The sequence below is a fragment of the Aplysia californica genome, unplaced genomic scaffold, assembly GCF_000002075.1.
Source record: "Aplysia californica isolate F4 #8 unplaced genomic scaffold, AplCal3.0 scaffold00003, whole genome shotgun sequence".
NCBI lineage: Eukaryota > Metazoa > Mollusca > Gastropoda > Aplysiida > Aplysiidae > Aplysia > Aplysia californica.
The window spans coordinates 2766942-2789979 of record NW_004797273.1 but is presented as its reverse complement, the minus strand read 5'-3'; the positions used below and the strand labels follow the sequence as shown (position 1 = coordinate 2789979).

The window sequence follows — 23038 nt, the reverse complement described above, 5'->3', positions numbered from 1 at the left end:
CTTTTAAAAAAAAGGAAATGTCTGAAGCACAAAGAAGACAAATTAAATTCTAGTCAATGTTAATCCAATACAACAAAATCGTCGTGCAATTTACATTATAACTTAGTTATTGGAGTGATTTGGCAGGAAGGCTAAAAGTTGACAGCTCAGTGATTCTAACCTCTATTGTAGGACGACGGCGGGTTCTGGTGTTGTTGTTTTTTCTTTAGGGCAAAGTGAAAAGTGTTTGTTGAGGTAGGTTTAGGGGGGGGGGGGAGAGCAAAAATTCAAACACATTGGCAAGACAAGCAAGCCATTCAGCTATAAAAAAGCGCTTTTTTTCCCTCTTGACAGATAAATCGAGGTGCAGTCAGAGTCATCATTTTGACTCCTACTCCTATTACGCTGAAAATAGAAGTTTATTTACAACGCAGTATTGAAGTAAACAGGATTTCATACGACTGAAATGTTACATGTCACGCGAGACTTCCAACTTTTGTTTGCCCACCTTAAAGAGGGGATTTTTATTTCATGAATCTGAAGCTGCGTGAATGACGCTGAGTGTAATGAGCTATGATTTTGTAACAAATCGTATGAAAGGCAAAACAAAGGCCTACTATACTCTGAAGTATGATACATTAGTGAGTCTCCTAAGGACAATTAACTGTCGAGTTTCCAGCGGAAGTAACATCTTTGAATTTAGTATTAGTAGCTATCGTGACACTTTGCTCTGTGTTAAAACTTGTTTAAGAGAAAAGAAGCACATCGACACATAAGAGCCATTTAGTGCTGGGGAAAAGTGAGACTAGACAGACAGAAACAACAGAGGCAAAATAAAGGAGTAAGACCTACCATGAAACCCTCCAACCATCAGCTCTCTGCGTTATAAAAAAATAAACGATATAAACAAAAGAACAAAAACAAAAATAAAAACTTATTCCGTATATGGTCAGTTAAGATTCTGAACAGTCTCAGATAAAAATTAAAATGTGAAATCTTGAGAAGAGAATCCCATTGTGCTTATTGAACTCAAATCTTTTGCTTGGAATGAAGAAGAGCAACTATAATTTATATTCTAAACGCCACGGCATAAAACATGCAAAACAAGAGCGGCACATAAGAAATTTTTTTTTTTCTCCATTTGCTGTGTAATCTAGGGTGGAATGTCGGCGCGCTTCCGTGAGTACATTGCATCACATGAAGCACTCTCGAGGAAGAAAACGGACTGATAAACAACAACTCTTTCGCACCTTAAATACTTTTACTGTCTTCTTACATAATAATAATACATTATGTACACCGCGAGGAGTCCAACGGAAATCATGTAATTGTCGGACGTGGGTTTAGCTACGGCAGACTTTCGGTTAAAATATATCTGTAAGTCGCATAGACCGGTCACCTTGTTGGAATTCCTGTGGGTTGTTCTTACACAGGTCGGTCAGTTAAGTTGTTCTCCATCAGAGCTCTTCCAAAAATTTTCCTTTGCTGATTCGATTACTCTCGCTGTGTCTCTTTTCATGCCTTTCTGTTCTCAAGGTAGTCTTCATTTCCTCCTTTGTCTTTAGCCGTTTCTTATAGAGTACGTTCTTCAACTTAGTGGCATCCTTAGCTGTTTCATTCCACCACATTGTTCCCTTTAATTATAAAACATAATCCGTTTTAGTTGTTTGTTGTTGTTGGCATTTTGATTCCTTCTTTCAAACATCAGTCTGACAAACTGACAATCTCAAGGATTCGATCCTTCGCTTTCTCATGATAAGCTCAACAATTTGAGGTTCTTTGTTCGTCAATCCGCTGACGCCAAAGGTTCAGATTTTTATTGCCCTTCTTTTTTGTTGTGCTTTAACATTTCCTTTATCATTGCCATTTTGGTCAATATGTTTTTTTCCTCCTTAGATTTGTTTTGAGCAATGAATAATCCACTGCCGACTTGATTTACCTGTCAGACTTTCAGCAGAACCCCGTTAGTCAGCAACGTTTCAATGTGTTCCCCCAGTGGGTGGTTGAAGGGTGCTCTGATGTGGTGCTGCTTCTTTCCAATCAAGCATCTATCCTCCTGATCTTTCCTCCTTCTTGTGTGCGTTTGTTACTCTCTTGTAACTCCCCTAATCAGCTGCACTAACATAATTGTGTCGCAAGTGCCGGAAAACTCTTTTACTAAAACAAGGGAGTTCCCTAATACATGCTCGAAATCAAAATTTCACTACACACGCTCTTTGAACGGGTATCAAGTATCGGAAACGGACTCCTTTCATGGGCAACACCATTTCTTCTTGGCATCATCTGCCATAGTGATGCCACGTATCGGCAGTGATGTGCACAATATAGGACATACTTTGGCACTACTCATTTTTTCTTATTTTTTTAACACTGAAAGGTTTATTTTTCAGTAAAATGAATGACATCGTTCCATTTTATAATTTGGTTGTTTTTTTGTTTGTTTGGGTGTTGTTGGTTTTTTGGGGTTTTTTTTTTTTTGTTTTTTTTTTGGGGGGGGGGGTGGTAATAACAGGTTAACACACAACAAATAAAAAGTAAGATCCAAATTGGTTAATGCACATTCGAGTATGTACTGGAATTTCTCAGGAGCTGTTCGCAGCGGGGTCATTCTTTTTAAGAAAAAATGTTATAAAAGTAGCCTATATAATCATATGGCGAGTATTCTAAGCTTCTGCAAGGAATGCAACCTCTTGGAATACTTTCGAAGAACCTACACATATTTTTCAAAATTCAAAACTTCTGACAGGTTCAAACATGTTTTGCCTATCAGATGTCCCTGATAATGTAAAATCATTTCTCTCAATGTTTAGAGCGCCAAATTTTTAATTTTTTTAAAAACTGTTTATAGTCTCAGAGCAAAAATGAATCACTATGTTCAACATAAAAGGCAACATTGGAGACATTTTTAAAAAGACAAAGATGTTACAAAGTTAAACTGATTCCTCCATTAAAACTTTAAGCACATACATATACTGAGTTCGTTTTTTCCCTTAAGGTTGATCTAGTTTAGATATTATATGTCTGGCCTTAATATGTGATTTACACTCTTTCTTTAAAAAAAATAAAAAATGGAGGCCACTTTAGGTTACAAGAATATCATGTGTTCAGTTCTGGAGATAAAAAGAGCAATAAAACTGGGATGTGTTTATTAAATTTCAAATTTCAAGAAATAAAATTTCTACTAAAAAGATTTAATAAGATTTCAAAGCTCCATTTCTGTAAAAGCATTTGGGTTTTTTCTGTTTTTTAAAAATGACAAATACTCAAACTCAATATAGATCTATGTGTAAAAAAAAAAAAAGACCAAAAAAAAGACAATTCCATCAGAAAGCAATTAACACTCTTCTAGCTGCCATTGTCAACCTGCTCCCCAAATCCCAACTGAAAGTTCATAATTAAGGTTACCAAACTAAAAATATGTCACCAAAGAACTAAAAAAATATTCCTACAGCAGAGTACTTCTTCAAAAGGTATTGGACGATGCTCCTCCATTACATTAACATCTATCAAACAAGGATATTGGGTTACATGCTATAAACAACATTTGACAAACATACAAATTATACAACTCATTCCCCACCCTCCCCCTCATCCTTTCTGCTAAATAAAAACTGAAGCAAGGACATAAAACTGATAAAAAGTCACCCGCGGCAGCATGTGTGAATGACCACTGAACCATTCCCTCTGTTTAGTCATGTACAGAGTAATCATTACTTTTGAAGTGGGTGCTGCACTAACATTATATTATAATCAATAAATAGGTAAAAATATGACTGGGGTTTTTTTTGCTTTTTTTCAATTGTACACACATTATTCCTAGCTGTCCCTTGAAGGAGAAGATTGTCCATAAATGAGTTCTTTTCGTTCTACTTTCCACACCTTGCACTAGAAAACTGTAGCACATGTGTATCAATGAAATGGATATTACAATGGGACATTTAATGACCATTTACAAGTTGGCAGTATAACTATCCTTGAACTTGGAAGCAGATGTCCTTGATTTGAACGTTACTGATGAAACTCAATACGAGCACCTTTCACTTGTCCTCCAGTTATGAAGAGGATGGCACTTTTATTTTGAGATGTACTGAGGCCAACTATCCTTTTGAAATACAACAAAATTTGATAAAACAACTGATATAATTTACTAAGCAAACTATCAAAACACCAAGAAAAATAAAAATATCCAAAACTGAAACTGTCAACAGCACAAACTCATAATGGCAATTCTAAAAGAGAAAAAGAAGGAAACAATTGTAAACTCTCCAGCACATTAAGAGAATGCAAAGACGCTTTAATTCAATGTGAAATGTGAAGATTTAACAGACCAGTGACAGAAACTGAAGTTGTCCATACTCTTCGTGGTAGCATGCAGCATTAAAAGCTTTCCCCTTGTTGCAGACTCGAGTCCAAATAGCCGTAGTCCTTTATATTATATTCAATTCCTCAAGGCACCTTTGATTTTATAGATTACCTTTAGACGAGTCATCTGTCATCATGTTTTCTTACTATGACATAATCTTGTAACATAGTATGGAGCTACTCTGAATTTTGTAAACCTCCCTCTAAACTTGTGGTTTACAAAATTTGGTGTGTAGCTCCATTAAAATTCCACATATATATGTAAAATATTCTATACCATCATAGCTGCCACTCAGGAATTTCAAAAAAGGAGGAAATTCATGTGAAGGCGGACGCGCGCTCTCCGAAGGCCGGAGTAAAACCAGTGAGATCCAGAGGCAATATATACCGGAAAATCTAGCCTATGGTTTTGGAAGGGAAAACTGTCATATATGTTAACCATAGGCAACTGGATTAAAACGTATTTGATAAAAAAAAAAAAAAAAACCCAACAAAGGCATTAAAGTAGACTACCAAGCATTTGAGTCAATTTGACACAGTTTGGACTTGGTGACTAAAAATCCAGTGTTTGTTGCAAGCTGGTGTCTTATAAAAAGATTTCTTTCACTTTAAAGTTGTACATCGATGTAGAGCGCGCGCAGAATTGGATCAAGGAGGCAACACCTTTGCCGCTGTACTGAGCACTCCTTCCTGTACAATTGCGGTCCCGTTTGCACTTAACTTAGTAGTCCCTCTGTAGAGTGTAGATCTAACCTGAATTAAAATTATAGCCTAGGCTATCTAATCTAGATCTAGAATCTAGAGATATCTAAATATGTGTAAATCTAGATTATATCTAGAGATAGATTATCTAGATCTAGATTCACTTCAACAGCCACAATAGCCGTCATGTAAACAAACAGGACCGCTATTGTACAGGAGAGCTGCGGGCCACGATTTCTTTATCGCACCAAACGCAAAGTGCAGCAAGCGGAGCTCCTTTTATTTTTGCATTGTGCATTAATTTCTCTCGAATTTCCGCTGTTTTCAATGACAACTCAGTGCGCTAACGTCCCGATGCCAGATCGACCGACATTTTGTTGCTCCACAATAAACAAAGTGAAACTAACGCTAGGCCTAGAAGAACGGAAGTAGAAAGCTACCGGCGGACATGCGCAAGCTGCGTTTTCGTCTCTTTCCCGGTTCAGTGTTTTCCGCGTGTAAAAAAGTATCACAATTTGCAACCGAGAGCGGTCCAGCAGAGGAAGGAGGAAAGTAGCGGGAAAAGCTAGATGAAGCGGAGTTTCCGCTATTTAGCAGGAAAGTGGCAGCCATGTACCATGGAAGGACTTCTGTAACCAGCGACCGCCCCAAAACACAAAACAGAATTACTTCTTACCCTATCCCTGACCCTAACCCTACTAATACTAACCCGAACCCCAATGCTCTATCTAGATTCCATATACTCGTTCAGTGGCGGTCGGTAGTGCAGGGCTCACAGGCTTGATCCCCTACCCACCACCCCCATCTCTATCCCAAAGTAAATGAAATTTTCTCCATAATGAAATAAGCAGTTGAAACCATTTTATGACCGCACGCAAAGAACACAGAGTGATCAACTTGGCGGCTTGCTCGCTTATCCAATCACTGTTGTCACCGCTTACAACTATAGTAGCCCAGCAGCCAATCAAATATCTTTAGGGCTCAGCGAAGATGAGCCCTTTTCCCACAGCCAGTCCTTAATGAAACTCTTCTTGTAAAAAGGTAGAAGACTGGGAAAAAATAACACTGTACCGAGGGCTCACACTCGCCTAGCCCTGACAATGGGGTGAAAGTTTACGACACACTTTCCCCCACTGACACAGATACCATTGCGTTCTTTGGTTCTTTGTTGGGTGCGTTCAACTTTCTCAACTACATGGCCTAATCCAGCTCTCATAGAAGTATTATGTTTGAAGTGCTGTGAGTGCATGTTTGTGTATGTGCCGCTGAGATTTAACAGTTATAAATCAGGTCTAACTACTTTTAAGGCAACTTTTTCATCACACAAAAACTAATTAGATGAAATTTGGAGGTGAATCGGCTTCGTCCCCACCATCAACAAGAATTTAACTAAGGACAAAGAGATGGAAAACAAAGGCAACTCTTCTCGTTTGAATGATTCTCAAACTGCCGTGGCTCACCGGGAGTATAGAAAAATCATCACTGTTTAGTTCTTATTGCTTGTTATTTGGTGGTAAAGAAGTGGCAGCAACCTAAGCCCCACCCATATTTTGGTCCACCCACCGCCACTGCACTCGTTACAGAATTCCTCCCTTATAGCCTATAATTTATACTAGAGGCTATTATATATACTACTATTATGGATCCTACCTTTGGCTAAATTTTCAAACTATTATTGGGTCTGAAGGGAGTACCGTACACACAATTTCAAAGATTACTGTAAGCTTCTTAATAAGTTATATATATATATATATATATATATATATATATATATAAAGACTAATTATAATTATTCAATTGCCCTGTCCACGAGTTGGGGTGTTGTGTAGTGCATACTATGACTCCATTCAGAATTACTCACTCAAAGGTTACGACTACACAGAGGGGGCTCTCGTGGCCTAGAGGTTAAGGTGTTCACAATCTCATTCAGTAGGTCCAGGATTCGAATTTGGATAGGGACGGAAATTTTTCTTCTCTATTTGTCTCCTTTCACCTCCTTTTCCGCTCATCTGCTATTGCCTCCACTTTCTTCCCCCCCCCCCCCCCCTGGGCTTCTTCCTTCTGAAGCCTTTCTATTGCTACTCCTTAATAATGGTTCCTTACAGCTGTCTTTCAGAATGAGCGACACCCCTGATCTTATGGCCTTATGGTAAGTAAGCTAACACTAGCCTTCTCGGATAACAGTGAAAATTCATGGAGGTCTCGTGCGAAAGTAGCGAACGATAAAGATCCCTGGGTGGAACAAAACTGATAGATGTAGGCTTCGGCAGCCACCCGCGCAAAATTCAAAATTATTTCTTGCCAACTGAAAATGTATGAAAGTGTCCTGCGCGCTCATATATATAGATCTAGATCTAGTCTATATGACCTCAGTTGCGAGCGCCGTAAAAACACTATTAGACACAAAAAAAGGATACAAATTTATTGCTAAATCAAACTCTTTGCACTGACTGTCAGTCGTCAGTGATGAGGGCAGACCATGTGTGTACGAAATTTCGCAAATTTCTCTGTTAAAGACCAGACTTTAAATTTGAAAATTGATGACAATTTCAATCCGAAAACCTCTCCTCTTCACTGACTGAAGACTGGCCCTGGTTCAAATCTACGTGCAACACTGATTCCTTGGCCTTGGTTTGATCCTTACATTTAATTTTAGATCACAGTAAAACTTAGGCAGTAGGCTGTACTGTGGGCTACTACTGTTGTAATTGTAGTGTACAAGTTGTACGATAGAATATCGAAATGTTCACATGACTCAAACAATAATATAGACAGGATTCAGTTTAAAGTAAGCACCAAAGATGATAAAATATCAAGGGAACAAAGGATTCGCCAGATAACCCTTCATTTTTTGTTACTTACTGATGGTTCCGGATCTGGACAACGACAACTCTTCCAGGAGGGGACCGTCCCCCCTGGTCCCATCCATCTTGAAACTTGAAAACAAATCATGTCAAAGGTTAAAGTGTAAAGGGCATTTCCGCATAGTTCCCTTCACAACAAAATCGCGGAAAGATGTCCCGTTTTAACATTATTATATACTATCCCCTTTGAAATATCATTGTATTTAAGCTAATTTTTAAAATATAGTATACATTTATAATAAATGAAAGAATAACAATAACAAAAGCTAAACAGTAAAACGAAATAAAAGTATGATTAACGAACTCTTTGTTGTTAGTGTAATATTTTGAATGTATACTAACGGTTATTTGACCAACATGGAGGCTTATGGCTGAATCAGTGAACTGTGTTGTTTTATTACAGTGAAATCGGTTTCTCCCATAGAAATGTGTTGAACTGAACTGATGTTTGATTTTCAGTGACAAACTTTTAATCAGTTTTATATTCTTTTTTTTAACTTAACGAAGCCGAGTAGACTATCTTCTGCTGTAAATAGCATGGCTTCTCACACGATAACGGAGACGGTGGCTGTTGAGCCAACCTACCACATGAAGATGGCCCCTCAACCGCCTCCTCAGGCTAGGGGAACCAATACCCTTCGGTTGAGGCACCTCAAATTAGATCCTTCAAGAGCTTTAGAGCCAGCACGAAAGAAACTCACAACAATAGAGTCACAAAGAATTATGGCAGTATTCGAAGAATCAATCAAAAGAGCTGAAATAGTGACTGCATTGCCATACATTTTGGAGAACATTGACAGGTTCAAAGTATCTCTGGGAACTGAACTAGTTGATGCTATAAAGCAGCACAGTAGGATACAGTTTACCTACAGGGACATAAGGGCCCAACTTGATGAACTGCTGCAGAGGAGAGAAAGACAGCTGGCCCAAGCAGCTTCCCGGGCCTCTTCTTTAAAACCCGGAGAAGCTGGGGATGAAGAGGGAGAAGGACTGGAGGATCAGTTTGGTGAAGATGGGGGAGAGGTAGGAGATGGTGAAGAAGAAGACAGATTTGAAAAAGAACAGGAAGATGATGGTCAAAATGAAGCAGAGAGCATTTCCAAGTCAGAAGCCAGTTCTGGTCAAAAGGCCTCATCTCCTGTGAATGAACAAGGATCCACTGAGATTTTGCAAGGTTCATCCAAAGAAAATGTCTCAGACAACATTGAGCAAATGATGGGTGATCGTCCCAAGTCTTCTTATTCTGACATTGACCCCAGGATAGAGGAGGTCATGAGGAACCTAGGACTTGTTGCACAACAGGTGACTTTTTGATATGCAGATGATATATTTTTTTTACATGCAGTTGATGTAGACAATTCAAACATTATCATGCATGCCTAGTGGGTCCTTTATCTAGATCTAGGTATAAAAACAAAAAATTGCTTGCCCATTTAATTATAAGATTATTAAAGCACATATTATACACTTACTGAACAAATATTTTACATATTATATAACAGTTTGCAGGCTATGTTCATGACGCCCTGAATCATCCACCATACCATTGGCACAGAGACACGGCTGACGAGATGCTCAGTAACAATTATATGCATTAATCTTTTTTATTACATTTTTTTCTTCGATCTTGTACAAAGTGAGCATAATTTGATCCCTTGTGCTATTGGTCTATTAATGTAAAGAAAACAAATATGTTACAGTAGTTTTTATCAAAGATTGAAGTACCATGGCTACTGCAATGCAGTTACCAGTGATGCACTCTGTACCAGGAGTCTCCGCAGTTAGCCCGAGGAGTGAATGGCACCATCATGAAGTCTGCCATAACTTTTCTGCAGAACTCTTTTTAAAGGGTCAAATGGAAAGTTCAAACACCTGAAGTGGAGATGGGGGTTACCTTTACATTTTGATATATTTACCACAATATTGTTGTCTTGTTACATAAGGATTTTGACAGTCCTCCTTTACAGGCACTTTTGCCAAGTGACAGTTGTGCAGACAGAACATAGGGATTTTTTGCAGGTTTAAAAAAGAATGTTTTAGACTGCAGTTTTTTTTTTCTTTTAGGCTATACAAAAAAGATAGCTCACTTTTCTATTTGGTACATTTGAATTTCTTAAAGTCCCATTCAAACACCTTTATGCAGAACAATCTTTCTCTTTCGGTTCTGGTGTTAAATTAAAATTAAGTGCAATAAATTAGGTTATACAAAAACCATGTACAGTGGGACCTGAAAGAGACTGTCTATAAAAAGAAAACTGCACTGCATTTAGCATTTATCCATGCTATTCTTTAACATTTAGTTTCAAATTTGCAAATAAAAATGTGCCTAAAGTCTTTCAGATTCATTAATACAAGCTTGGTTAAGACTACTTGTTACATCGTCACCCGTGGGACGAGCATAAAGTAGGCGGAACAGCAGGGATGGCAGTTGAAGGAACATGATTCTGCTGTGCGACCTCTGTTTGAAAAGTTTAATTTTGTTGGTCATGTACATGTACCTATGCACATGTATTCAGAGGCAATAGTCTTCCCTTTCTCTATTTTTATGTCTTTCTTGTCTGATTGTAACAATTTATGACTGTGTGATGTCATTAATGTGTATGGGGGTGTCTAGGTAAGTTTTGTGGGATTGTCTTTACACAAGGATGTACTGGAGAGAGAGAGAGAGAGAGAGAGAGAGAGAGAGAGAGAGAGAGAGAGAGAGGCAGAGACAGAGACAGAGGGATAGAGAAAGAGGATTACTATAGGAGCTGTGCACTGCATATGTTTTTTTATTATTGTACAGCGCATTGAGCACTTCTTTGTGGAATTGCGCTATATAAATGCAATTTATTATTATTATTATTATTTTTAGCTGGCGGAACAGCGAAGGGAATTTATTTAGTTTAATAAGTACGGTACAACTCAGACAGTTGACGGATGGCGTTGTAAAGACATAAATAATATGTTTTTATTAGGTGTTGCTTTTCTGCTTTTCTTACATTGGCAAAACCTGGCGGTAAGCGGGGCTGGAGGTACAACGGGGGTGGCGGTGTAATGAGGTTTGACTACACTTCAAAGCAATTTATGTAGTATAGAAGTGGACTCGCGAAACACAAATATACTGAGAGCAAAATTATGTATGATTTTTGCCATAGACATTTTTGAACAGTAAATTTGTCCATCTTGAAACATCGGATTTCTTTGCGGTTTTGACCATTACAAATTTGGAAAAAGCTATTCTACTTTCGAATTCAACGTTTTTGTCTGTTTATAAGCAATATCTCTTTGAAAATTCAAAAAGAAGTTTTGAAATTGATTTTTCACTCAGTTTGAATATTTAACTGAAAAATTGTCTATGTTTTGACTGATGCAAGCCTTGGTCCTTAATTAAATCTGGCTGTTACAATCATAAAGCAGTAGAAACCTGCAGGATAGTATAAAACTACTGTATTTTGGACTACGGTACCAAAAGTACGTTGGACAGCCTCAGAGGCATTAACATGGCAAGTAACGCAACAGAAAAGTGCACACAAGCAGGGTGAAGTGTTGATTTTATTTCTTATTAATAGCCTATAAATTTTTCCCTTTAACAGTATTGACAGAATATAAAGGAAAGTGACATGTTTATGTTCCGTGGTCAATTCTCTTTTGAAATGTAATGATATTATTTATTAAGGTGGCAAATTATAATTCTCTTTTTGATAAAGACGAACTGCTATTTTTTTTACCTTAAATTGTCACTTATGTCAGTTATAATTAGCCAAACTAGCATATTTGGTTATTATTTTAGGGCAATGCTGCTAATTGCATTACATAGGTCTAATCTAGTCAAAACTTTCGTATTTAAGCTTATTATTGAAGTTTTATTAGATCAAAAGTTTGGCAAATTTTTTTTTACAAAACTGTGAAAATACAGGAAAACTGTATAGTGTCTCTTCATGTATGTTTGTCTTCATTTTTGTCAACATGAAATATGTTTAATTCAGCACTTCTGTAATGCTTGAAATAAAATTGCAATGTAAATAGGCCTCAGAAGATTGGTTTCTTATGAAGGAACTCTGTGTGATTCTTCATGGGCTGAAGACAATTTGTTCTATTTTTTCTATGAAATACCTTAATTTTTATCTTTTTTTTTTACCCTGTCCACATGGTTTTCTTTTATACTTTTTTCAGGTGAGCCATTCATGCAAGAACATCCTGCGACTTTTTGCCTTGAATCCAGCCGCAACTAAAATTGTCACCAGTGAGGCACACATCAGAGATGAAGGCGGTCAAAACATTGTGAACAGCATGTATGAGCTCAGAGACATCTTGATGCACAAACTGCTGACCACACCTCAGGAAGAGACAGAGAGAATGGCCTACCTAGAAGAGATCTCCAAGCGTGAGCGGCACAATGCTGCTATCATTGGCAGGCAAGAGCAAGATCTGAAAGAAGCTCTTGATGACAAAGAGGAAGAGGTAACAGGCGAATCGAAAAAAGAAAAGAATTAAGAAGAGATTTTCTTTCTCCCTGTTTTAACAAAATTATAGTACAGTGGAATCCTGTTGTAACGAGAGGGAGGGGACTGGTGCGAAATGTGCGTTATACCAGGATTCTCATTTTAAGGGACTCAGTAATAAATTCAAAGGAAATAATACAGTAGGCCTAATCTATGAGTTTGGTGTTCTGTTTATTTCTTTTTATTATCTCCCCAATGATGATATTGTTCAACATGAGCTCTTGGTCTTACTTGATCAAAAATCGAATCGCGTTTTTATCTCTAGCGCTTGCAATGTTGACAGAAAGGGCTCTAGGCTAACTCGCCTGCTGTGTTGTTCTCCACCACACCACACCCCCATGGTGCGTTCCGTCTACTTGCACTCGTCACACATTTGCTCCATCCATCACAGCATTGTGACCTCTCCATCCCTGCATCGGAGAAGTGAGAGGCATGGTAGTGGTAGGCCTAGATAATGTAGACTAGGCTGGCCTATCACTTGGTGCGTTCTGCTTGTCTTCGCATACCACACCCTCCCCACTCATTCGCTCCGGCCTTCATTGTTGGCACACGTGGGCTCTCCCATTCTTTGTTTCGCTCAAGGAGTTGATGAAAGGTCCTTGGTTTCGCAAGATCACCAACAAGTTTCTCAACTGGAGAGGTTTTATCATGTATAACTGTCATGCGCTGTGCTTAGCAGCAGCAACATTCCGCTATAACTGACTCGAGTGTTTGTCTGATCGCGGAATAGCAGTAATTTATTTACAAAGATAAAGAAGGTTAAAAAACGGGGTTTTAGAATGGTGTCTTTATAACAGATTTCTCGTTATTTCAGGACTCGTCATAAGGACTCCACCATACCGGGTATACAGATAATTGTGCTGTCATGAATGAAATGTGATGACTTAGAAAATGTCAATCTTTCAAAGTTGCTAGATGTGCAAAGTACTTTGCTATATTTCCTCAGTTATATTAAAATAACCCAGCACAACTAGCTTTGTAACCTATAATTTTTATCTACTCCATTTCTTATTGAATCCGTAGTGGTTGTAATCCTTTTCTGTTTTCTAAATCAAACAAACATACCTTTTTCAACTACTTCTCAGCTTTATTAAATGGAATTTCACATTCACACTCACAAATATGTTTGATTGAAGAAAAGCTCTCGTAACCAAGATAATTTGTTGTTTTTTACAGATTCGTAAGAAAAACGAAATCATTAAAAGACTTCAGACAGATCTACACCAGATTGAGAAATTCTCAGATGAGAACATTCGGCGCACACGAGCTGAAGCGGAGAAACAAGAAATTGCAGACTCGAAGAACAGTGACCAAAAGACCCAGAAACTTCAGGCTGAGATCAACCAGCTGCAGACTCAGCTGAACAATGCAGTGACAGAACATAGGGAGAAGGAGGCTGAGCTTCGTGCTGTAAGTTGCAAAGTTGATGGAGGAGGGAGTCAAATGTGGGAACTTAAAAGGATTTATGTTTTTTATTTTTTTGTGTGTAGTGAACAAATTATAATGATGAGAAGGATCTAAGGACTCTGAAGCTCTTGCACAATGTCGATGCCCAGAGCTAAAAAAGAAAGAGGATGAAGCTCTGTCATAAGTTCTAATTTGTCATACAAATCCAGCTTGTTTATACTCTTTCTACTAAATCTCTCTCTCTCTCTCTCTCTCTCTCTCTCTCTCTCACACACCACACACACACACACACACACACACACACACACACACACACACACACACACACACATATTATTATACACACTACCCTTTGCTGCTTTAGGTGTTGAGCACAGTTCCAGACTCTCTTGCAAAAATATGCTTATATCTTTACCAATAACCAATGGTCCTGAAGGAATTATAATAATTGTTTATAAGCTGATGATTTATACCTGTCCCTCTCGTAAATTTTTCAATTAATAATTGGTTATGTCGAGTATGTTCTAGACCCTTTCTTCATCCCATGAAACTGTTCTAATTTATGTTACTTTTTTCATATAAGTACAGGGTGATCCAAAAAGAAACTGTCAACTTTTTTTCTAAATATCTCTCACAAAATTTGTACTAGAATGTTGTAATTTGGAACAGATATAATTCATTCAAAATTAATTTGTTTGACTTAAAATTCACAAAGAAGAAACTTATTTTCAAAAAAGGAAATGATTTTTATAAAAACCACCTGTAAATGAAAAAAGCACCAATTTTTAAAATGTAGTAAGAAAAGTCGTGAAATGATTAGTTTTTGTTTTTTCGTTTCCTTTTATTTTCAAAATCTAATCTTTCCATCCCTGTAACGTTAAAACAATATTGCTGTTCTCCTACAGAGTTAAAAATTTTTTTTTTTTAATTCTGGAATTCCGAGAACCAATGGTCTATATGTCCTCCTTTGGACTCGACACAGTTTAACGCGTCATTTGTAATGTTCAGTGGTGGCCAAACACAATGATCCATGAGTACTTAAAGCTACACACACTGCCCACCTTACAGTATGGAGCTGTTTCTAGAGACAATAGGGAGGTGGGGGCCGGGTGAGGTTGCCCAAATCGACAGCATTTTTGGAGTTGATATAATGTGAAAGGTGAATATGGGCTTTGACAAGGAACCAAATGTCATAGAAGGAATGTTCACGCTTTTCAAGACAATCGAGGAATCATGAACACATTGCTGTCCTCTGATAGCTTCACGAACGGGAAAATGGTACTGTAGTGTATGAAGATCTGCCTTGATAATGCGGACCGTTGAGATGCAGGAAAGTCATTGCTGCAGACATCGTCTACGGACTGACGCCTTCCTTCCTTCCTTCCTCTGGCTGGCCTCCGTTAGGAGGGCGGCAGTTTGCTGCAGGCAGACAGGTAAGAGGCAACCTCTTGTGGCCTCGTCCAGAGTACATCTGGGCCCGGTCTCACGTTGTTCTCCATAAGTGGGCCTCGATGTGCTTCCCCCTGCGGGCACTCATACAGTGCGTGCTGCAGGTCATCAGGACTTGTGCCTCATGCCCGACAGGAATCATTGGGAGCGGAGCCTATTGCATGGAGATACGCTGCAGGATGGGGCTCTTTGCGTTGCATCTTAGCTGCGGTAACACTCTTCTCTGTGCACGGTAAGGTCTCTCTCTTTGTCCCTCTCCGGTGGTGGCTTCACCTTTCCCCCGACGGAGTCGTGCACTCGCGCTTTCTCCTATGTGTGGACAATGATGTAACACGAGATGCACGAGCTTGCTGACGCGAGATCGACTGGAGTGTTGGACTGGTCAAGGCAGCCTCTCTTGTTGGCCAGGGCGTCAGCTCGGTCGTTCCCGTGGATGTCACAGTGTCCTGGTATCCATTGTATGTGAAGGTGTCTGTGGATTTCACAGCAGTGGCAGATGGTGGTCCACATTTTGTGGTCCACATTTTGTCCTCTATCTCAGTATGAACTGCAGTCACTCCAGACATTAAGTGTTGAACAACTGACTGGGAGTCTGTGAAGATGTGTGGGCAGACGTCTCATGGGGCTCATCTACTAAATTCTGCGCCCTGGTGACGTTTAAAGGGCTGCGAACAGTGTGTGATTGATCTGAAGTGGTCGTTTTGTCTGGGAATTTTTAGTTCTGATTCTCTACAGGTCCTAACGGATGGACCATTCCCAACGTTGATATCAAAGAAGGCCTTAAGGGCACTTTAACATTATTTCCGTACCTTGTGCAAAACTTATGAAATGAGTTGGTGGTGAGGAAATGTTCTATACAAAAAGCTTTCTTCCCTTTACTAATCTTAACCATGATCTCAACAGGCAAAGGAAACTTGAGAAAAACTATCTGTAAACTTCTGTTGGCCTGTTAGACTACTGTAGTTTTCAATATGGTGCAATCGTTGGGATCTTTAGTCGTAGACCTAATGCGAACTAGTGACTACTGTAGTTTGCAATATGGTGCAATTTTGGGGATTTTTAGTGGTAGACCTAATGCGAACTAGTGCATCATGCGACAAAAATAGCGACGTAGCTGAAAATGAGTTGTTCTTTTACGCGCTATGTAGATCAAAACTATTCTGTTGAATTTATCTAAAATGAATATCACACAAATTCCTTTTGACTTCCAAATGTTGTGTACAAATTTGAAATGCAAAACTTCAATGAAGAAGAAAATATTAACAAAAGAAGTTGTACAGTTGTTGTTTTTTTATCCCCCTGTATGTTATTATTTGAATAAGTTTGACTGTGTTTTCACTGTAGGTAGTGGACGGATATTGTGCTGTTTGAGGTTTCAATTTTAGGCTATTAATTTTTCATAACTGCATCTGTTTATTGTTGTTGTTGTTGTTTTTGTTGTTATCAGATATCATAACATCATTTTTGTTTAGATTTATTTTTGCCTTGAACTGAAATCAAAGATTGTGGGGGATGTGTGTGTGTGTGTGAGTGTGTGTGTGTGTGTGTGTATGTGTGTGTGTATTTTGGGGTGGAGGGGTTATAATGGTTTATATCATACAGCCTGCATTATGTCTATAAAGTGATTTTTTAAATTTTCATTTTCAGAAAAAGTACAAGGTTGAAAATGAGGTGGACAACTGGATTCAGAAATATGACCAGGATATGGGAGAGCGACAGGTTAGTATAATTACCTGTTAAACTATGAGACCTTAAATGGCTTAGCAAATTATAATTTTGCACTTTATAGATCAAGGGTCATCAAACTACAACTCGCAGACAAGACTTGGCCCATGAGGTCAGCTCTGCTGTAGGCTGACAAATATTTGCTAAATTGAAAGCCTACTAGTGTGAAAAAAATCAAAGTGAAACTGTGATTAAGTTTTTGAAGAAAGTAGAATTCGAATTTCGGGAGCACTCTATTTTTCAATGGTTCCGCTGGCAAAAAAACTCTTTTTCTTGAAACTGCTATAAATTTTTAAAAGGCATTTTGCCAGCTTACAGGCCAGCTGGTCCGACTGGCAGCCATGCCACATTGTGGGGAAAAAAACGAACAAACTTGGAAACACACCTGAAAGATTTGTCACTTTAAAGTTAAAGCCTAGCAAGAGTCGGATATATTAGCAAGATGTCATGAAATCTATGAAGACATGTTTCATTTGCACAATAGAGTTCAATTAAATGTTTAAACTATTTTGAAGATTGAGTCCTGAGCATGCTGCTAAAAACACATATGATTCAGGAAAGGGGGGCAGGAATTGTAAAGATGGGAAGAGATGCTCAATTTTTAAAGTATGTTTTAAACTTATTTTTGAAACAGTTGTTTTTTGTTTTTTCTGTTTACTACCTCAACTCAAATAATTATCGCTCTATCGATATGATCTTTTTCTTCTAAACATTTTGTTATTATTAAATCTCATCTCTGCTGGTTTTATCTCATATTTTCTCCTCTTATTTTGTTGCATTTCATGGTTCGTTCACTTTTTTCTGTTTCATGTCTTTGTATCCAATCTGATAATACAATTTCTTGTCTTTTGTTGTCATAACATGGTCTCATTTGATGTATTTCATATGTTTATCTCATTTTATTTTGGTCTCATTTTATATATCTTATCTTATCTGGTCTCATCTTATGTTGTCTTATCTTTGCATCTGATCCCTTCATATGTGACCTGTATTTTCTAAGCTTACCTTTTTCTAATATCAGCACTTCTCCTTACCTTACGTCACCTGCTATTTTCATAAGAGTGTGTTCCTATATATCATCTTTCTTTCTGGGTGGGTGGATGTTGGGAACTCTGGTGTGGTGTGCTCCTGCTTTCCTTTCAAACATCTATCATTTTTATTGCAGTTGCTCTTTTTTCTTTTTTCTCTTTGATGTAACACTGTAGTAACACTTCGAATCTTCAGCACTCATATGACCTATTTGTGTTGCAAGTGCCACAAAACTCTTACTAAAACTATACTTAAACTTTCTTTCTCATAATCATAACAGTAAATGCTTAATGCACATTACTTTTAAAGAGATATGTCACATTTTAAAATTACTTGACATGTGTATACGTAGAACATGATATAATGTGTATAAAAAAACTTCCTCGAAAAAAATTGCCACACAGTGAGCCTGGTAACAGTACTGCGCGCTCAAAAAGAAATGTAGATTTTTTAAAAGACTCACTCACACACCATTTTTTTCTGTGTTTCTCCAGGATGAGTACGAGGAGATTGACCTGGTGTACACAGAGGAGAAGAAGCAGCTGTTTGAGCTGGAGGAAAGATTTGCCACGCTGGAGAAGGAGTACACCGCCATCATGGAGGAGAGGCGGGTAGCTCGCGACAAGCGGGAGCGTGCCCAGAGAGAGCTGGCCCTACTGGTCAAGTCGGCCACCACCATCCAGGCCTTCTGGCGCTCTTACAAAGTGCGGAAAGCTCTCAAGTCCAAGAACAAGAAGAAGGGAGGAAAGGGGAAGAAGAAGTAACTTGGGGCAAACGTGGGTTGATGATTACGTGTCTGAGTTACTGTTTGGGGCTGACATTGCTGCTTTCAGACTGCGGCAGTGGAAAACAACAACTTATCTGTCTCTCTTCCCAGCCCTCCGCGTGTCTAGCTCCTTTCTGAGTTTAGCATCTGCTTGGAGAATGCTTGAGCAACCCCATGAAACTTTTGTACTGTAAAAGTTTATTTCATTTCTAAGATGGGAAGATTGAAGGTTGATGGTCCTAACTAATTTTTTGTTTTTAAAAGGCCCATTCAAATGGTCACATATATATCATTGTTTAGTTTCTCTCACTCTGTATGTTCTCATTTCCTTTCATTTGTATGCTATGCTGTGGAAAACAAAACTGTTTACTCTTAATTTTAGCAATTTAGGGGATAAAGTTTTCTGTACGAGGCACACAGGGTTAATTTTTTTTTAATGTTTAATGTTTTCTTTCTTTTGTCAGAAACCTATTCAAGCTGTGTGTGCCACTGCCTTGTTGTTTAATGAACACAGTTGCCTCAATACTTTTCAAAAGCATAGGACTGTGTTAATCTTTGTTTGTGCCAAGCATTTATGGCATGTCGTTACTCGAGTTTCTCCCTGAATAGTTGGTTGATTTGTTATGGTTTGCACTATGCCACTATTGTAGGCTGTTGTGATACTTTAGTATTTTGACTGCAGTAAAGATCCCTTGTGCTTCCATCAATCCATGCAGTTCACTCTAAAAATGATAGTGTCAAGCTTGATGGTGTTTGTAGTTGCTGTAAAATGCAACACAGTTAGGTTTCTTTTTTCAACCACCTTTTTTCATTCTCATCCTCAAATCCCCAGGGAGCCATTCTAGAGTTATTTCTTCTTCTGGCTCAGTGCTATCAGAGATGGAACATGAATCAGATGTCCTGTGTCTTAAGTAACTTTACTGCATTCAAAGAGGCATTAAACAGATGCCTTTGTTCCGTTTTTTAAACAATAATTAAATACATGTATTAAACTAACTCTATCTTTCACCTGCTTTCATGCAGTTTTACTAAAGAATTCACATTTTCAGGAAGCTTCACAGTGAGTTTCACATTTTTATCTTTTTTTTTTAATCATAGTATTCCGTCCAATTGGTACATACCAAAATATTTTAAAGTTGTTTTATAGCCTGTAATTTTGTGTTTTAGCGTACAATGTTGTGGTCTATATAGAAATGGTTTAGAAACAATGTATACATTACAGAGTGGCTTTTGTTTCACAAAGCGTTGTTTTGAGCATCTACCAGGAGGTCAGTTAAAGACAAAGGGTGTTTTTGTAAAGACAAAAGAGGAAGGAGAATTTGTTTGGGCAAGATTTTAATGCAACATTTACTCATACAGTTGAAGAATAAAGACGTACTTTTTTCATGAGGTCTCTCCTTGTTTTTGTCTTTGCTTTATGTGTTTATATGTGAATGGGACATGCTGTTATCTTTGTTGATAGTGTTGTGCTGAAATGTGATATGAGGGATTCTGTTTCAGATTTCCAAAGGCGCTTCTTGGGCTAAGTATATCTATGGATTTGTATGACACTCCAAACTTTTTACTTGGCCCTTAATAAAGAAACAAATTTAGATGTTTCTTATGCCCCCATCAACCAATTTAGATCATTAAGGAGGTAGGCTTCCAGCTCTGTATATCAGGGCCAACCCGGACTCAGAGGAGAATACAACATCCCTGCAGAGACACTGGTGATATCATATATCATCAATGCCTTTCACCCCTGGCAGGGTATTGGCCAAATACAAGCTTCTTCCATTTATATCTGTCTTGGGCCATCCTTCCTAGCTCGTTCCAAATGAACTTCATCTCTCTCATGTCCCTTTCCACACTTCTCTTCCATGTTTCCTGTGGCGTACCCCTGCCTCTTGCTCCCTGTGGGTTCTACTGCATTGACTGTCTTGTGATGTTTCCGCTGGGCTTTCTTAATTAAGGTGTGTCACATCCATCGCCACTTTCTTAGTCCTATTTCTACTTCTTTATCCTTTGTCCTGTCCTTTCCCACAGCTCTTCATTTCCTATTCTATCCTGCCACTTAATTCTTTGAATACTCGTCATACATCTGTTGATGAAAGTCTGGACTTTATTCAGTACTGTCTTTGTTGTCTTCCAAGTTTCACAGCCGTAGAATAGCATAGACTTGACGTTGGAGTTAAAGAGTCGAATCTTGGTGCGCAGTGAGATGTTGCTTGCTTTCCAGACTTTTGATAATTGATTGAATCCTGACCTTACCTTGGCAGTTACCGGTGATATACTCGATAAAAATTTCTCTCTGCTCTGGAATCAAACTCAAGTCTCTTGCGTGCTGCAGCAAAGGGCCTAACCACTACACCACAGTCGCTGGTGGTTTGACCCTGTGAGAGAAAAATGTTCCTTCAAATTGCCATTCTTGTAAATAGCCTTTGCTGTAAGAGCCAAAAAAAACCCTAGAATTCTATTTCATAGTTTCGCTGTGCTTGAAATAGGTTTAACCCTGTGTACCTCACAAGGAGGGAGGGAGCATTTATGCATGCAGCTCACTTCTTCATAGTAAATGACAACCCCATATTTATTGTTTTTGTTGTAGTTTTTATGTTTTGTTCCACATTATCAGTAAAAATATAAGTAAAACTTTCAAGGCCAGACTACGATGCCTGACTCTTTACAAGCTTCTGTGGACAAAAAAATATTTTTTAAATGCCTTATTCTATTAGTTCTCACAGCGGGCAATATACTGAAGACCTTTTATTTGCTATCAAACTTAATTATTGTTGGGCAAGCTAGGAGAGGCTTTTAATCAAAACAAAATTATATCAGAAATAATTAGATCTAATGCACTGTCTACAAGTGAGTAACAAGGAAGTGTAAAGTCCCAAACTCAAAGGTGAAAGATGACATAGAATAAAGAGATTTAGTCAGCGTGCTTAGAATTGAAAATGTCTTTTATTGTTCAATCATGAATTCAAAGTTAATAAGGGACAGTAATGAGAAGGCGAATGAAGATTCATGTCCTCTTACAATGTTGTATTGTACATTGCAGTAGTCTGAGCTGTGTCTTGTTCTGCAGCATAATTTGTTAGCAAAGCGAAACATGTGTATGCGTGTTGTTAGTCAACAATTTACAACATTCCTCTGCTTTATCCGGAATTATTGTTACAAAAGAAGTGACACTGCGTCTCACAAGCCTACATCAGAAAGTTATTACTTGTAAACTTTCTGTAATCACTTCAAAGTGCAAATTTAAGAAAGGTGTCGTTTCCCTTTTCGTGTAAATTGCTACCAATCGCACTGTTGTAATAGAGTCAATTTGAAAATATACCAAAATGCAAAAAAACCCAAACAATACCGCTAACATTACAACATAGTAGATGGTCCGTTACAATTCAGAAAGCTTTAAAATGGTCCTTTACTTTACAGTTTGCCGTTCAAATAGCTTAGTTTTAACGCACGAGTAGGCTCATAGTTCGGCTAATGAAAAGTGTTTAAGACATAAGAATCCCTAGTATTTCTCACAAGTCAACGCGTTCCGTCTTACTGTGAAATGTCTTCATTATTTTCTTTCATAGCATCCCCTTCTGTGATCCCAGAGGGCTGTTTTTTTGCTTCCCTTTTATACCAGAATCGGGGATTTGACCACCACGATCGCCCTTGACCAGGCATCCCCCCTCTACCCATCATCATACCGTTCCAGTTATACCAAGGATTTTGCCAACCCCTTGTAGAAGAATCATATCCCCTGCCATACCACATTCCAGACGGCGCCCACCTTTTTTCTCTCCCTGCTTCTGAATCAACCCCTTTTTCTAGTTCGCTTTCAGAATCCGCGTTATCCGGAGCTTGTCTGTAATATCGATAGGAGCCCATGTATGCAGGATTTGTATAGCCATTCATATAGTTAGAGCCGTAATTATTCCACTGGTAAGGCCATTGGTTCCCGTAAGACGACCGCGAATTGCCAAACATCGACCAAGGCATATTGTTCCAGTTTCCGAACCTCTTCTCCCTATCTGAGTCTCCTTCGTCTGTCTCCCGCTTCTCCCTGTCCCCAGAACCTATTCCTGACGCGGCTGTAGCCTCTCTTGGCCATCTACCCCAGCCCCAGTTGTTACCCCGAGGGTACATGTAGCTCCAGTACCAGTAGTATCTAGAATAGGGCCACATATATCCCGAATATCTAAAGGGAGAAAACGAGTTCCCCCACATATTATTTGTCATTCCTGGGAATCCGAACCAAGGTGACTGCCTCTTCACTTTTGTGGATGTGTCTCTTTTCT

At 38.5% G+C, this 23038-nt stretch overlaps 2 protein-coding genes across 2 annotated transcripts in view; one reads left to right on the top strand and one right to left on the bottom strand.

Annotated features, from left to right (window-relative positions):
- Nucleotides 1-7968, bottom strand: part of LOC101854539 (two pore calcium channel protein 1) — a 66565-nt gene extending 58597 nt beyond the window's left edge. Inside the window, exon 1 of the mRNA XM_005089163.3 lies at nt 7906-7968. The gene's annotated coding sequence lies outside the window, so the exon portion shown is untranslated. The remainder of the gene's footprint in view (nt 1-7905) is intronic.
- A 287-nt stretch (nt 7969-8255) lies between these two features.
- On the top strand, nt 8256-20159 carry LOC101854297 (dynein regulatory complex protein 10). The gene is made up of 5 exons (XM_013079234.2): nt 8256-9209; nt 12063-12350; nt 13568-13801; nt 16895-16966; nt 18496-20159. Exons 1-5 carry the CDS (start codon nt 8445-8447, stop codon nt 18763-18765), a joined length of 1629 nt encoding a protein of 542 aa, XP_012934688.1. The 5' UTR covers nt 8256-8444; the 3' UTR covers nt 18766-20159.
- Nucleotides 20160-23038: the final 2879 nt, after the last annotated feature.